Raw genomic sequence first — 16589 nt, forward strand, 5'->3', positions numbered from 1 at the left:
GTTTAATTAAACTTATAATTACTTTTCATCTTTATTAAACTTTTTTATTTCTGATAATTTTGACTTTTGCATAATTGCCAAGTTTCTGAAATTTCTAACAATAAATTTCATTAAACTATTTCTGTCACTGTACTGACTTTTTTGAATATGGCTTCTTTGCATGAAAAACTGAAATATTTCTGTTTAATTACTGACATGCATTTAATTAATACAGAGGCAGCTGCACTCGAGTTTGCCACCGATGCTGGACTTCTTCCCAGAGAGGATGAGGCACCACCTTGCCCCAAGTGCCAGGCACGAATGAGAAGCAACAAGAGAAAGGAATCAAAGCTGGGATGGCGTTGGGTCTGCAGCCTGAGAAATCGCAACAACTGCTCTGGCATGATTAACCCCATTGAAAACACCTTTTTTGAAGGTACAAAAATCCCAATAAGGGAAGCTTTAGTCATAACTGTGTACTTTGTTCTAGATTGCAGTTTTAGCTACATAAATCAGCAGCTAAAGCTATGGAGGGAAAAGCAAAAATTACCAGTAATTGCAAATGAGACTATTGTTGACTTTTTATCATATTGTCGTGAGGTATGCAAAATTTTTGCCTCTCATCATAGCAGAATGTTAGGTGGTAAAGGAAAATCTATATTAATTGATGAAACATTTTTGACCCGCCGCAAGTACAACCGCGGCAGGGTAACCAAAAATATGACCATCGTAGTTTTAGGCATCTACTGTCGAGAAGACAAAGAAGGATTATTTTTCAAGGTTAAAGGAAAAAGCAAAAGGCATTTGTGGCCTTACATTAAACGTCATGTTCACCCAGAAACCACCTTCATATACACTGACTCTGCTCCACAATATAAAAGGATAGAAAATTTATTTCCGGCAGCAACACATAAAACTACCAATCACAAGAAAGGTAAATATGTGTCTTTTTTTTTAATGAGTGACATTTTGTTTTTCATCCTTAACATTCATTAATCCTTTATTTACAGGCGTATTCGTAGATCCCGATGATAAACAGAACACTATAAATGATCTTGAGGGTGAAAACAAACTTTTTAAGAGGTCTATAAAGAGCAAGAGAACAGATGATATTTGCACGCAGTACATGGCTGTACATTATTACAGGCGGTTCCGCTTGAAGCCCTTTACTTATGATGGAGAAAGACTTGCTCAGTTTCTACAGGACATTAAAGCTGTGTATCCAGGCCATGGAAAAGTCGGCCTTGAACTTAAAATGTTGGACGAACCAACATCAGAAAGCGAAGGAATTGAGGACCTGATGCCTCCAAAGAAATCAGCCCGACAAGATGATGATATACCATTCATTCAGGAAGATGATGATAAATGGGGTAAAACCAACAAATATAACTTTATTTTTGACATAATTTATTTATTTACATATATATACATACAAAAATTGCATTTAAATATTAAATTACATACCATTATAATCTATGTGCTTATTTTTCAGAGTAAGGGAACACAGACCAAGTTTTAAAACTGGAATAAATGATAAGAAAAGCATACAAGTAAATTGTTTACTATAATTTGTGTAAATGTTCAGATGGTCCACAAATTTTGATTTAATACCTTTTTGTTTTTCACTACATGAAATTGTTATTTTTTATTTCCTTTTAGAATTCAACCAAAAAACAGAGCCCAGAAAACAAAAGGATGGAAATGTTGCGAAAATGTTGCATATCTTTTACAGAAAGAGGTAAATGTGTATTTCAGTTATTCTCAACTTTTATTTTGACGTGAGAGCTATTCTTTATATATTTTGTTATTCCTTCATTAAAATAAACTTTCTTTCACAGCTGCAGATCCAAAATGTCATGAAATACTATGACAGAGGTAAGACAAAATTTTAACCATTCACAGCTTATGTTTCAAATTAGTGCTTCACTTTATTTTAATACTACTTCTTCAGTAAAAGCAACTGTAAAATTTATCTAGTTATTATTAGTATAAGTTTACTTACTTATTTTTCAGTAAAAAAAACTTTATTGCAAATTAGGTAATCCAAAAAAATAAATAAAAGAAAGAAGAAAATTAATTTTGACAGATAAATTGACAAACATAGAGGTGAGTTGATTAATTTAAAGGTTTCCAGCCTACTTCTTACCAGAAAACATTTTATTGTTAAGGATAATTTATCACCCCTTTCAGGTAAAGAATATTGCAGAAATGAGAAATGAATCATGGAAAGAAATGAATCTTCAGTCAGAAAATATACAGGTGAATTCATTACTTTTAATGTTTCCAGCCTGTTTATTTTAATTATGTATTTTCATACTACGTTTATTATTTTAATTTTACCGTTTATTTATTATTTTAAATATAAGGATTCAATCTTACATTATTAACTTCTTAAACTTGCCACCCTTTTGTGGTAATTGTGTATTTTTGTACTATGTTCAATTATTATTTTCTAGTTAAAAAGAGTATGTAGTTAACAAAAGATTAAAACTAAACAACAGAAAGAACACTTTTAGAAAAAATATTAAAACATTTAATAAAAGTGTTTATATATATGCTAACTTATGTTTTCATTATCGTAACCTTGTTTAGTTATCTTGTATTTTGAATATGCATAATATGGATATTTTGTTTAGGGACTTCAAAAATAACATTTTGCTGCCACTTAGATGAGGGAAGAAGCAGATGGAGAAATCAACTCGGATGACAAACCCAGTGCCTGGGGATATAGCCAGGTTTTTCTTTCAAGAAACACATCCGAGTTGAAACGACTGATGCGGGCCACACCTGAAAGCGAAGGAACTGAGCAACTGCTGCCACCACAGGAAATCTCGACGATCATGAAATTTAAAATCTTGTTTATTTATCTTGTATTCTGAACATATACAACATGGATATTTTCTCTACAAAAAACTCCAAATAGTGAACTGCCAAGTAATACTGCTGAAAACTGCAAAATGTGGTGCTGAATGGTAAGTAATATAAAATATATGTGTACACATTAAAATTAGAGGATTATGGCTCCTGGCGAAACCTCGTAAAAAAAAAACGCATCAGGATTCCTACCTCCTAGTCTTACACGTACTAGCTTAAAAATTGGGATTATTTGTAACTATTTTGTTTCACTAATATCATTAATCACATTTCTTACTGTTTCTATTTTTTTTATCAAATTTAGATTTAATTAAAAATCACTTTAACCTGCATGTAACGTCATGTAATGTGAAAATAGTGCCTATTTTTTAAATGAAATTATATGATAATACCCGCATAAATATTTTTTATAAATAATTGATTTAAATATAATTATAAAAACTCTAATTTACAAAATTTGGTAATGCTTCAATTAAAATGAATAGTCAAAAAGCAGAAGAAAAGATTTTTCTTTTTTTAAGTACGTGTAAGTCTTAAGGTGATGTGGAAATGGAATCATTTCTAATTTCAAAATGCTTGTAAAAATTGTTCTTTTTCAGATCTGATGAACAGGCCTCGATCTATAAGAGTGGAGTTCAGTGAAACGAAGTATTGGATTTTAACAAGGAATGAATCTATAACAGTTTTTCTTGTGAAAAAATGAAATTTTATAAGTTATCAGCAGAGTCATAGTTACTGTTTTCAGCGCCCAGGGAAAACTGAAGATTTTGTGCCCCTCCCGACTACTGGCCAAAAATGGAAAACATTCAACTCTAAAAATTCGTAACATCATTTTGGCCTTCCTTGGATGATGTGCCCACGGACATATGCCCCCTTTTCTAGCCCTGGTTATCATATACACAGTTTCTTGTGAACTTGTTGACTGTGAGAACCTGGATACATATTTTCTTGCAAAACTGTGAGAAACTAGATAAAAATTTTCTTGTGAAAAGATGAAACTGTGAGAACCTGGATAAAAATATTCTTGTGAAAAGGTGAAACTGTGAGAACCTGGATAAAAATTTTCTTGTGAAAAAGTGAAATTTTTATATAAATATAAATAACATAATTTAAGAAGACAAAGATTGTACAAGCAACGTCATCTAGGGGTAAGTACCTTCATTTTGCAATATATGTTTACATTGATAAATTAAAAAATATGAAATTCTAGCATATTGAAACATAAGTTAAGAAATATTTGTTTAAATTTATTAATTAAAAAAGGTGAAATTCTTACATATTGAAACAAAAGTTAAGAAATATATGTTTAAATTGATTAATTAAAAAGAGTTGAAATTCTTGCATATTGAAAAATAAGTTAAGAAATATATGTTTAAATTGATTAATTAAAAAAAAGTTGAAATTCTAACACAGGGAAAATAGAAAATATATGTTCAAATTGATTAATTAATAAAAAAAAAAATGAGTGCTATATACTGAAAAATAAATTTCTTAAAAAGAACTTAGCATATATTACAAATACCTTAATAAATGTTCTAATTTTTCATTTCTCATCCATATATATCATGTTTAACTATCATACACTTACCTGCATAACATAATTAATTTAAATATAAATTCATTATTAATTTAAATGCCAAATAATATAATGCCGAAATTACATGCAAGTCAAATTTTTAGGTTGGAAGCTTTCTTTTAAATCGATTGTTTACAGTTTGAGCGTAAGTACTTCTTCGCCCTACAGCGTTTCATGCAAAACATTTCACTCGTTAAAGTACACGTTAATTAAAATTTCTTGTTCTATTACTTTAGTCTGAATTACAATTAGTAAGTTATCATATCATGCTTAGTAATATAACATTAACTATGTTGTACAACATTGAAGAAATAGGGAATGTCAGGCATCATCATGTCAACATGAACAAGGGTAAGTTCAATTTTTCCTTTTGGCAGTTCAGAATTGTTTTCCCTGTCCACTTCCCTCGGATAGGGAAAACAATATTTGGCCGCCATCTTGAATTTCGAAATGCGCTTTTTGGCGCATTTCTGAAATCCAAGATGGCGGCCAAAAACTCGCCAAATTCAGCCAAGAGCCGGGTATCCGAAATGAGCCGCTCTCTCTATTATCACGTGATCCACTTCCATCTCAGATAAATTCTTGAATTTGATCGGTCGAAACACCTAACTGAGCATAAGTTTTGATTTGATCACGACAATTCTGACTAAGCTGTTGAAATTTGGTATTTTCAAACGACAGCTAATGATTGTGACCTGAATAAAAAATAGCTGTCGCAAGATCTTGTTCCTCAGAAACTAAAATTCTGGATGGACATCTAAAGCCTAATGGTAAAGAACCTTTAAGATTTTTTCTACTTGAAATTGGCACTGGTTTTTTTTTTTTTTTTTTTGTGTGTTACAGTGAAGTGACAACAATAATAATGGTATGCTTTATTAACTTTATGTTTACTCCCAGAACACTTCTTAAAAGAACTGAATGTTTCCTTAGAATGACATTCTAACCACAGCTGAAACTCCACCATTGATGAAAATGTAAGCTCCTTCACATCCATCTCAGAATTGTTAAATTCAGCCAAATGTTTATTATGATCACTAATAAACTGGAAGGATGCCTTGCAATCAGGAAAATCACACAGTTTACGAATATTTAAATTATTTTTAGAACAGCAAAACTTCTTATGATGAAAAAGGTTACTGCGGGTTTTACAGTATATTTCACAGTTGTCACAAATATATGATTTTGAATCAATTTCAGAAGACACAGATTTACACCTTTTTTTATGATTAAAAAATGACCGTCTTGAAGCATATGACTTCATGCACACCTCACACGTTCTTGGATATTTATTTTCTATTTCATCATTCTTTATGGTAGTACATAAATTATCCTTATTTAAAATTTTACTGTTACGTTTGTGTCTTGATAAAGTTTCTTTACAAGACAAATCTTTCTTACAACATGGACAAATTATAGTCTTTATATCTGGGTTAACAGAGGTAATAACTTTGCAGTTTTCTTCAACATACCCATTTTCAGATTTCTGTACATTACTTTCACCCTGATTAGAATCATTTGCACCCCCAAACTTAATGTTAGAGCATTCTGAATAATTTTTAAGAATAGAAAACTTGTTAAAATGAAAATATGGATGGTAAGAATTAAAATTTGCACAAGAACCAACAACTGATGGGCAAGTATTGGAATTGGTGACAAGCTGAGTAGATGAAACAGAGCCTCAAAAACCAGTAGGCTGAAAAGTGACTAACGACATAAAAGAAAATTTAGATACAGATATAGTAGCCTTCTGCAAATCTGAATCAGAGCAAACAAATGAAACCTTAAAAACTGGAAAATTCAACATGGAAGTACAAGAATTGAAATTGATACCAAGATGAGATGATGATGAATTGGAATCCAAAGAGCCTGCAGGTTGAGATGATAATACTAGAAAATCCATGTTTTAAAACATCTGAGTAAAGTGGCTTAGGAGGTGGATCCAAAAAGTTTACACTAGTGCCAAGTGAATATTCAAGAAGTGGAAAATCTGATAAACTCGGAATACTGGGATTAGTATTCAAAACACAGCTAGTAAAACATCTGAATAAAGCTGTTTAGAAGAAGAAACATGGCACAAAAAATCTCTAGAATTACAAACCCGAACACTGGAAACTAAAGAACGTTTCACAACATCTGAAAAGAGTGGTTTGGAAACAGAAGCACCAAGATTACTACCCAAATGAGTACTCAGAACAGAAGGAATACTGGTTAATGCTGGGAAACTGCTAAGGGATGTAGAACAAAATGGTGCACTTACCTCTGCAACAGTCAAACTTATCCTGATATCTTTTACAAAAATTTTCCCCAGCTGCTGATTACCTCTCCGATTTAGGTGTAAACCGTCTCTGGATAAACAAGTACTCCAAGAATAGTCAAAAGAGCTGCAAAAGAAAAACCCATCTTTACCTTCGTATGTTGCGAGAAATCTTGAATTTATGTTTAGTATCTTCCTATTAAGTTCTTGTAGGGATACGTGTTACAATCTCGATATAAATCCGGGCATCGTGGGAGAACACCTGAAAACAGAATGACCTTCGGGTTTAATCGTTCAATTCCCTTATATAGACAACCATATTTACGATGAATTTCATCTGAATTATTGGTACCAACGTGGACAAAAACTAAATGAAAATGGTTGTTCATAAAGGCAATCTCACGTGTCAACCTTTCAATCCTAGCTCCTGGAAAGCAACGAAAATCAACTTCGTAATCAGGTAAATTCGCAGACAAATATTCTTGTAAAGATTTAATCATAGAATTCCCGATTATGAGTATTTTCATCTTTTCAGATTGCTTAGACAAACACATAACTAAAATAAGATAAATAAAACACAAAATATCAGCGCTAATACTACGTACCTTGCTTCCCCCACAGCAGCACGTGCAAGCAAAATGGCGAAAACGTGTATTGCTTACTTCGAAAAATTACATTTGGCTTCATTTTTCAATTTTGGCGCAAATTACGGTAACCTCTTAGTGTTGCCATCGGTCACGTGAGACCCGCTAACTTCCGTAAACTCTCAGCGTTTGTCGTCGCATATATCTGCAAACCTCCCAAAGCGGGAACACATGTTGCCACTCTGAAAACATTAACCTCTCCCCTTCCTCAGAAAACATATTTTTATTTTATTTTGCGAGCTGCCAAGACTATTAAATAAGCTATTATTTTATTTTCAGTCTTTAAATATTCTTCGCCTATTCTTGTTTATAATTTTTTCAGCTTTTTCCATTCGTTGTTAAGGTGGTGAATAAGTGTTAAATTAAAATAGAAAAGTAGATTACTATATCTGAAATATTTGAGTGTATCGTAACAAAATATGATCATTACTGCAATGAAAAATAACTTGCATAAATTCTGAATTTCTATTACTATAAACGAGATGCAGAATAAAAGGAACATTTTCTCATTTGCGATTGGCAACGTTAAGAAGCTTCGTTGTCTGCTAAGTAAACATGAAAGATATTCCAGTAAGGATTTGTTTGGAACTGTGTTATTACATTGTTAGTAAATATTTTTTTTTTTTTTTTTGGAAGCACTTCCGCAGAGAACCCGGTAAATATAAACATCGCCAACTTTGGCGATAATAGTTTAAACCTGGTAACCCATCGGATTTAACCTATTCGCTTGTTCGAAGTTTGCCATCATTCCTCTTGCGTTCATTTTTTTTAATTATCACTGTCGTTGTTCGCATTTAAAGATTTAGTAGGAAGCACTTCCGCAGAGAACCCGGTTGTTGTAAACATCGCCAACTTTGGCGATAATAGTTCAAACTTGGTAACCCATCGGATTCATCCTATTCGCTTGTTGGAAGTTTGCAACCATTTGTTCGCATTTGCAGATTTATATTATTCTTCTCTTATTTATTATTATTTTTTCTGAATTTTTAACAACGAATAGATAGAAATCTTTTCGTAGATAGATGCCGGTTCTCGGTTCGGGATGAATGCTAATTTGTAACACGGCTGTTCACAATGTGTTCCAAAGTCTAAAATAATTTGATTTCGTAGACCGCAAAAATGTGCATGTGCATTTTAAATAATTAAGTAATGCTTTTATTTTTATTATTGGTTATTGTCATCTTTAAATTATGAGAATAAATCAATTTTTATAAGTAAAATTTTAACAAGATAATATATTCTTAATGCTTTTCTAACAATAACCTTTCAGAGGATGGCAGGTGTGACATAAATAGATGATTAAATTGAAATAAAAAAAATATTATTGATTATCTAAGATGACAGAATACTTTGATGCATCACCATGGTCATCAAAATTAGCAAACCACTGGTGGTGTAAGGAACATATTGTTTTCTGTGTTAACTGGAATTTAAGACAATTTTTTTTTTTCGTATATCACGTTTAACCGGTTAATTTCAGTATATTAATACTAATTTATATTTTTTAAATGAATTTTTATTTCCGTTATAAATGCTTATATATTGTCATATGCTTAATAATATATTCCTTTCTGTGCTAACTTGAATTTAATACAAATTTATTTTCGTATATCACGTTTAACCGTTTAGTTTTACATCTACATGCATATTATATGTGAATTTTTACTACCATATGCTTAATATACTGTTTTATCTGCTAACTTGAATTTACATGCACTAAAAATCACGTTTACAAAATATCACGTTTACGGCTCGGATTATCGTCGATGAACCGCGAGCTTGGCGAGTAAGAATGCAACGACGCCAACGGGTTCTTTCCCGAAGCGCCAACGGGTTCTCTGCGGATGAAAACTCATTTAGTATATTATTCTTCTCTTATTTATTATTATTTTTGATGAATTTTTTAACAACGAATAGATAGAAATATTTTCGTAGATAGATGCCGGTTCTCGGTTCGGGATGAAAGGAAGAAAATACGGCGGGAGGGGTGAAGGTTAATTTGTAACACGGCTATTCACGTTGGTTCTTAATTATTAACAGCTTTAAGAACCATGAAGTTTCCAACCTCTAAAATAATTTGTTTTCGTAGACCGCTAAAATGTGCATGTGCATTTTAAATAATTAAGTAATGCTTTTATTTTTATTATTGGTTATTGTCATCTAAATTTATGAGAATAAATCAATTCTTATGGCGTAAAATTTTAACAAGATAATATATTGTTAATGCTTTTCTAACAATAACCTTTCAGAGGGTGGCAGGTGTGACATAAATAGATGATTAAATTGAAGTAAAAAATATTATTGATTATCTAAGATGACAGAATATTTGATGAATCACCATGGTCATCAAAATTAGCAAACCACTGCTGTGTAAGGAATATATTGTTTTCTGTGTTAACTGGAATTTAAGACCAATTTTTTTCGTATATCACGTTTAACCGGTTAATTTCAGTATATTAATACTAATTTATATTTTTTAATGAATTTTATTTCCGTTATAAATGCTTATATGTCTTATGCTTAATAATATATTCTTTTCTGTGCTAACTTGAATTTAATACAAATTTATTTTCATATATCATGTTGAACCGGTTAGTTTTACATCTACATGCTTATTATATGTGAATTTTTACTACCATGTGTTTAACATATTGTTTTGTCTGCTAACTTGAATTTACATGCACTAAAAATCACGTTTACGGCTTGGCTCATCCTCGATGAACCGCAAGCTTGGCGAGTAAAAATGCAATGGCGCTAATGGGTTCTCTGCGGATGAAAACCCCCTTTTTTTTTGATGTTTTCTTGCAGATTTTTCTAGTCTTAGAAATTCCTCTTTTCTAATGTTCCCATACCCAAATCGCTTTAGTGTAGAATTGGGTGCCCCTTCGATTAGCGACATTTTTTTTTTTTTTTTTTTTTTTTTTTTAAATTTTGCCGATAAAACCTTATTTCTGGTTACCATGATAGTTTTAACTTTGTTTTAGCTTCCTGGTTTTTTTTAAATTAAAATAGATTGATGTGTACATGGGCAAATTTAAGACAGTGCGCAATGCCTAGTTTGTGCAATTCTGGGATTTTTTTTTAAGTGAAAACAGATCGATGTGTACATGGACACAGAATTTCTGCAATTCCTTGACTTCTTGTTTTGGTTTTGTGCAGCGGCCGTCTTGAAATTGGGCCTTCCTGATGCCGATCTTGGCATAAAAAAAATCACCTAAAACAAGGAGCACCCAATTGTAAACATTTACCCCAAAATTTTTAAATTATCGCTATCCATAGTCTGAAAATAAGTGTTTAAGATTATCTAAATATTCAGGGTTTGCTTAAATGTTTCTGAATTGCCGACTTTTTCTAGAGATTATGCCTCGTTTTAAGGGGTTAGGAGGGAAAGTGCAGAATCACCCACTGCTTGCCACGTTTTTAAGAATTGCACATACTCGGTATCCATGTACACGTCGGCCTATTTTCACTTGAGAAAACATCCCAGAATTGCACAAAAATGGCATTACGCACTTCCTCGACTTTATGCATGTACACATCGACCTATTTTCACTTAAAAAGTTGAAGAAAACTGACAAAAATACAATTCTTCTTACTCTTGTAAAAATAAATGGTCGATTCTGCACTTTACCCTTTTAAGCTATCTTTAAAGATGTGAAAATATGTCAAAAATGTAACACATTTTTAAGCTCAATGTCTTTTTTAAACAAAATAGTTTCTGATCGTGAAATGGGTATATTTATTTCGTTATCCTTGATATATATTTGCTCTTTTACCTATAGATGTTGAAATAATTTGAATAGTGTAAATATAACTATGGATTTGTATACAGAAGCATTGTGTGTGATTCAGAGGATTTCATATGAGGAATTTGCTAAAATTCAAATGTAAAGAAAACCATTTGGTTCTTTGAACAGTAAAGGCTTAGAACAGTTTTTCAACCATAACTTTGGTTCTGGAAGGAATTTTCGCATGAGGGTTTGTTTTAAAAGGCATATAAGGAACCAAGTTTTATTCTAATATCATAAACAACTTCGATATAATTGGTTTATTTAAAAATATCTGCCTTTAAATTCATTAGATGTTCCTTAGTTTTTTACTTATCTTTTCATTTCTATTGTGTACAATGTGTTGTCTTTTACAACGGATTTTATTTCAGGAAGATGAATGGCAAGGTGATTTATGGGCCTTTAACACATATTCATCTACATTTACAGCCTGGACTTTTACTAAGCAAGCCATCAGCATCTGAAGTATTAACATGCCACATCAAACAAAGAAAATATCCACCATGGACTTCATATTTTATCAAATATAGCAGCATTGTTAATGATCAGTTTAGTCTATCCTATTTTAATTGGCAAGTCGGCCAGGCAAATTATCATATTTTAAGAACTGGATGCTTTCCATATATTAAATATCATTGCACTAAAGGATCATGTCAAAATTTAGACTATGAAAACAACTTTTTCCTTGTGTTAAAGATTTTAAATATTGGTAAGTCTTTATTCGCTGCCTTTTTATATTTTTCCCATCATTCTATTATATTTTTTAATTTTACTTGTAAATTGTATATTTCATGATCAGTGCTATTTTTAGCTCATAATCTTATTCCCATTCTTTATCCAGAAATTGTTTTATTTATTCAGTTATATTATCAGATTGTTTACACCAGATAAATTCTTATACAGTCAAAAGTCGTTAATTCAGACACCCATAATTCGGAATGATCTATAATCCGGACATAAAAACTAAAAACTTTCTGCGCATGCGCCGCGTTGACACATGCGCAGAGGCGTTCACGCCTGCGCGTAAGACCTTTTACGACTGCGCATATGAGTGTGCGCAAGTGCAGAATACGTTTTCGCGTGCGCATTCTATGTATAATGGACGTATAAGCTAAAATTATCTAATTATCTATTTCAGTTAATGTTGATGATTGCGTTGTTCCTTAATTTTCGAATTGCATCCGGCTTATTATTTTTTGCAGACTGTAAGAGCAATTTTATAAATGTAAGCTTAAACTTTCGATTATATCAAATAGAATTTCCGATATATATTTGTTAATATGTAAAGGATCTAAAGCGAAAGTGTGTTTTGAAATCCGAAATCTGTTTATCAATTTCACGCTGCTCGGCGGCGGGCGCGTAATGAATTGGAAGTTGATTTGTCAGCACTATCCTTATCTTCAGCGCAGATGTTTTTATTTTATTTGGCTTATAATTCCTTACCAAATGTAGTATTTCATCTCGATATGCTCCGTCTTTGATATGATTTAAAACAAGTTCCTCGTCATTATAATTCGCTTCCGATAGCGAAGAAAAGTGACAGAGGTTATTGAAAACAAAAAAATTTCGATTGACAAATTAGTCGGTGTTCTTGACACAGCAATTATAGGACTTGAACGGCGGAACTTTGTAACTGAACAAGAAATTATATCTGTTTAATAGAATTAAAGAGAAAGTATTATCACAAGAAACGAAGCAACTTACATTGAAGGAAATGTTTAATAAAGTAAACAAATAAATATTAAGCTTTTTCTTTTTGCAAATTTTGATACCCTTTAGATCATAATTGTTCTTTATTTCATAAGTTACGGTTTCATATTTTTAATTTTAGAATTTCTGCATGCCATCTTACGAGATTTAAACTGATGATCTATAATCCGGAAAAATCGATAATCCGGAATCGCCGAAGTCCTGACGAGTCCGGATTAACGACTTTTGACTGTAGTATATTCTAACTACTATAATTAGATATATAAATACAATGGCATTAATTTCTGTATTTAAAGTATTAAAATTAATTCATCAGCGTATTTTCTGGAAGAAAATACAGTCAAAAGCCGTTATTCGGAAACCTATAATCCGAACCTCAAAGCTACAAACTTTCTGCACATGCGTTGCATTGACGCATGTGCCGGGGGGAGAGGGGGACACCACGCGCAATGGATTGGAAGTTGATTTGTCAGCGCTATCCTTATCTTCAGGACAGATGTTTTTATTTTATTTGCCTTTTAATTTCTTACTAAATGTAGTATTTCATCTCGATGTACTCCGTCTTTGATATGATTTAAATGAAATTCCTCCTCATTATAATTCGCTTCTGATAGTGAAGAAAGTGGCACAGAGGTTATTGAAAACGAAAAAATTTCGATTGACAAATTAGTCGGTATTTTCGACACAGCAGTTATTAGCTCCAGTCGACTGTGGATTAATTTTAGTCCTGCTTGGAGCACAAGATATATACTGTGTAAATGATGGGCATGACTCAATTCAAAAAGAATTTTGATGTGACAAAATGTAAGTATTCCTAGAATTTATTTTATTTTTGTGTATAGAACTAAATAGGATGTTATTGTGTAGTATACATGATCGTATAGTACATAACTTAATTTTGCAGATGTTTAGAATAAAAATTGTGTTATTGAAATATGTATGTAAATAAAGTGGGTACTTTTTATTGTGGCCCTAAAAATTTAATCACTAATCAAACCAGGATTTAACATGTGAAGTATAAGAACATGTAGCGAGATATCTTGGTTGATTTGTGATTCAATCTTAGGAGCCGCTGTGATAAAGATGTACCATAAAGTGTTATAAGAGGGTTTATGCATATTTAGTAATGTATTAGAATGAAACTGTGTTGCTGCACTAAGTGAGGGTTTCTTCAATTTTCCTATCATGTAAGTACAAAAACATGTTGTAAAAGGCCATGTTGTGAAAGAGATACCTGAATATTATGATTCCTCACCAAAATAAGTATAGTTAGTTCCATATGATTTTAATTTTCTGTGAAGATGATCAGCTTGGAGGAGATAACTGTTGATGATAGCAGGTATTGATTTGAGTAATGGTCTTCTGCTTTTCAAGGCTATTGACATCAAATAAAGGAAAATATGCAGTAAAAATATTGTATATGAGTTAATTAATAAAATTATTAATTATTATAAAGATGAGTACTGTATAATGAAATAATAAAATTAATCTTAAATTATTTTATTTTCAGCATTAGAAAACTTAATTTCCTGAAATGTTATAAGTTAATAATATTTTTAAATTTTAAAAAAAATCATGGTTAATCTTTGGATTATGGTAACTTGGCGATTTTTTGGCGAAAATTTGGCGACCAACTCTGCTACAGCAACCCTCTATTTTTTTTTCGCCGCCATTTTGTCTTCGCGAAGTAAAGACATTTTTCTTTTCTTTTTATTTACTCAACACTTTTTCCAAGAATCTGCTAGCCGAATTGCACTTATGCTAGAAATTTTATGGAACAAAACTGCTTAATCATGACAAATATTAACTGCAAAATTGGGAAAAAGTGCAGAATCGCAAACTCCTTGCCACGTTTTTCAGAATCGCACATACACAGTAACCATGTACACGTTGACTTATTTTTACTTAAAAAAACATCCCAGAATAGCACAAAAATGGCATTGCGCACACTCTTGACTTTATCCATCTACACTGCTATTTTCTCATAAATTACAAAAATTTGCACGAAAATGCAGGAAAATGTTGTGAATCTTTAAATTCGGTAAAAGGCACATACATGAAATTACCTGATCGCGAAAAAGTATATACCCTTTCCAAGGATGAACATTTCCACATATAAAATAAATAAAATATCCAAAAACTTTTACCTCTAAATTATCTATTATAAACGTCACCAACGAATTTATAACGCAAACATTAAAAATGGTTGCAAACACTTAGTGTCAAATATTTAAATTTTTTCCATGCACATTTACTTCTACTGAAACGTATTCCAAAATACTACAAACATATAACTCACAAAATCACAATCATTAAATTAAAATATAATTAAATTTAAAAACACTACTTAAAATATAAATAAGCACATACTTTAAATTAATAAAAATTAGCTTACAATCCTAATTACTTTAAACTAAATCATTGCTAATAACAATTTTCCAATAATACCATATTAATTTATTTACTCCTTACATTTAGAACAATGCATAAAAATAATATCCTCAAATAATTAAAAATACTAACTTACCTAATCTTCTTCAGAATCTTGATTACGTGGCGGATAAACTTTTCTTATAGATCATTTTCATTTGCGGTTTTGCAGCTGAAGATGATGGTTCGGTAAAACCATCGAAACTAGTCCTGTGAAAATTTTGTAGGTATAACGCTGATTTTTGTTGTTTGACTTCTGAATTAGTATTTATTCGGCGTGTTATTGTGTCTTAATTTTCTTATAGATTCAATAAAATTATTGAATGGTTTTTTCTGCGAATTTTCCGCCATACTTCCTCCGCTAAATGAAAAGCAAAATACTCTTTATCATAATGCTTTGGAATGGCGCTTTTTATAGCACTCCACGTGCCCTCTATTGCATTTGTATGTGCGCCTGTTTCAGGATCTTTAAAATGATACTTATGGTTCACAGCAAGATGTTGAAAACCTTCATCCTTTAAACATGCATATGACTTCCAGCAATCAGATATAATTATTGTACCAGGTAGAATATACTGCTTAATAAAACTTAATAAGCAATCTTTACTTCTATCTCGCATAACCTTAAAAAAACACTTATTACTACCCCTTTCAATCCCACCAAATACTCATTTTCCTTCCACTCTCCTACCTCTCTGATACTTGTGCTTCCCAAACTTACTTTCATCAATTTCAACAATAACATTCATACCACCAAGCATACCCATATCATTCTCGCAAAATTCCACACACACTTCCCTACAGAAAGAGTTCCAATCGGCTGCAGTACTACTGCTAATTTCTAAATCCGAAATCCAGTAGTCAACTGGCAGTCTATTCACCCAATAATAAGAAATTCATAAAATTTCACCCATACTCAAACGACTTTCAGCAAACCACGTACCCTTCCTTACACCCCATTTCACAAAATGTCCATTTTCATCAGATTTCTTGCACCGCCATTCAAACTTATCTGTAATATCCTTCCTTTCACACAATCTCATTTCATTCCCACATGTTGGACATTCATACTTATCCGCAATTAATCCTACACTCATACACCATTCAACCAATTCTTTTGGATTATCAGATAAATGCAATAAAAATTTAGAATTTACTTTAGATAGCACCATGCGATCCAAAAATTAATCAACACTCTTTCACACAACACACAATGAAGCTTAATACAAAATACTATAGTACTGCAGATATTTTTCTAAATTTCCCCCCTTTTCCGATTAAAGAACTGTAATTCGTCCATTAATGTCACATGACATATCCCATGATCTCTCATT

The 16589-nt window shown here is 31.7% G+C and overlaps 2 protein-coding genes across 14 annotated transcripts in view; both read left to right on the plus strand.

Moving 5' to 3' along the window:
* The first annotated feature begins 592 nt into the window (after positions 1-592).
* LOC146997605 (uncharacterized) lies at positions 593-1865 on the plus strand. 4 transcript variants are annotated; one of them, XM_085815195.1, is made up of 5 exons: positions 593-913; positions 990-1349; positions 1472-1529; positions 1639-1717; positions 1818-1865. In XM_085815195.1, the coding sequence occupies exons 1-3, from the start codon at positions 613-615 to the stop codon at positions 1474-1476; spliced, it is 666 nt and encodes a 221-aa protein (XP_085671321.1). In that variant the 5' UTR covers positions 593-612; the 3' UTR covers positions 1477-1529; positions 1639-1717; positions 1818-1865. The 4 variants fall into 4 exon arrangements, with proteins under 4 accessions (XP_085671321.1, XP_085671319.1, XP_085671320.1 ...); XM_085815193.1 differs by having other exon boundaries at positions 990-1529; XM_085815194.1 differs by having other exon boundaries at positions 1472-1717.
* A 3171-nt stretch (positions 1866-5036) lies between these two features.
* LOC118181273 (uncharacterized protein C15orf61) overlaps positions 5037-16589 on the plus strand; it is a 38624-nt gene continuing 27071 nt past the window's right edge. The window contains exons 1-2 of one of the 10 annotated variants that reach the window (XM_085815199.1): positions 5037-5199; positions 11487-11824. In XM_085815199.1, the coding sequence (XP_085671325.1) occupies positions 11491-11824 (334 nt within the window). In that variant the 5' untranslated portion in view covers positions 5037-5199; positions 11487-11490. Of the gene's footprint in view, positions 5200-6060; positions 7144-7753; positions 7931-8090; positions 8205-8265; positions 8474-9058; positions 9187-9229; positions 9453-9514; positions 9698-11486; positions 11825-16589 lie in introns of those variants that run through there. The other 9 variants (XM_085815196.1, XM_035350365.2, XM_035350364.2 and 6 more) reach the window with 9 other exon arrangements.

The sequence above is a fragment of the Stegodyphus dumicola genome, chromosome 4 (genome assembly GCF_044657685.1).
Source record: "Stegodyphus dumicola isolate Sdum_Otavi_A_Nest chromosome 4, ASM4465768v1".
NCBI lineage: Eukaryota > Metazoa > Arthropoda > Arachnida > Araneae > Eresidae > Stegodyphus > Stegodyphus dumicola.

What these genes read in the sequence shown, in the direction of transcription:
- LOC146997605 (XM_085815192.1), top strand. Translation starts at nt 613, where the DNA reads ATGTTAGGTGGTAAAGGAAAATCTATATTAATTGATGAAACATTTTTG. An exon ending in AACTACCAATCACAAGAAAG is followed by an intron (nt 914 to 989) that starts GTAAATATGTGT and finishes CTTTATTTACAG; the next exon opens with GCGTATTCGTAGATCCCGAT.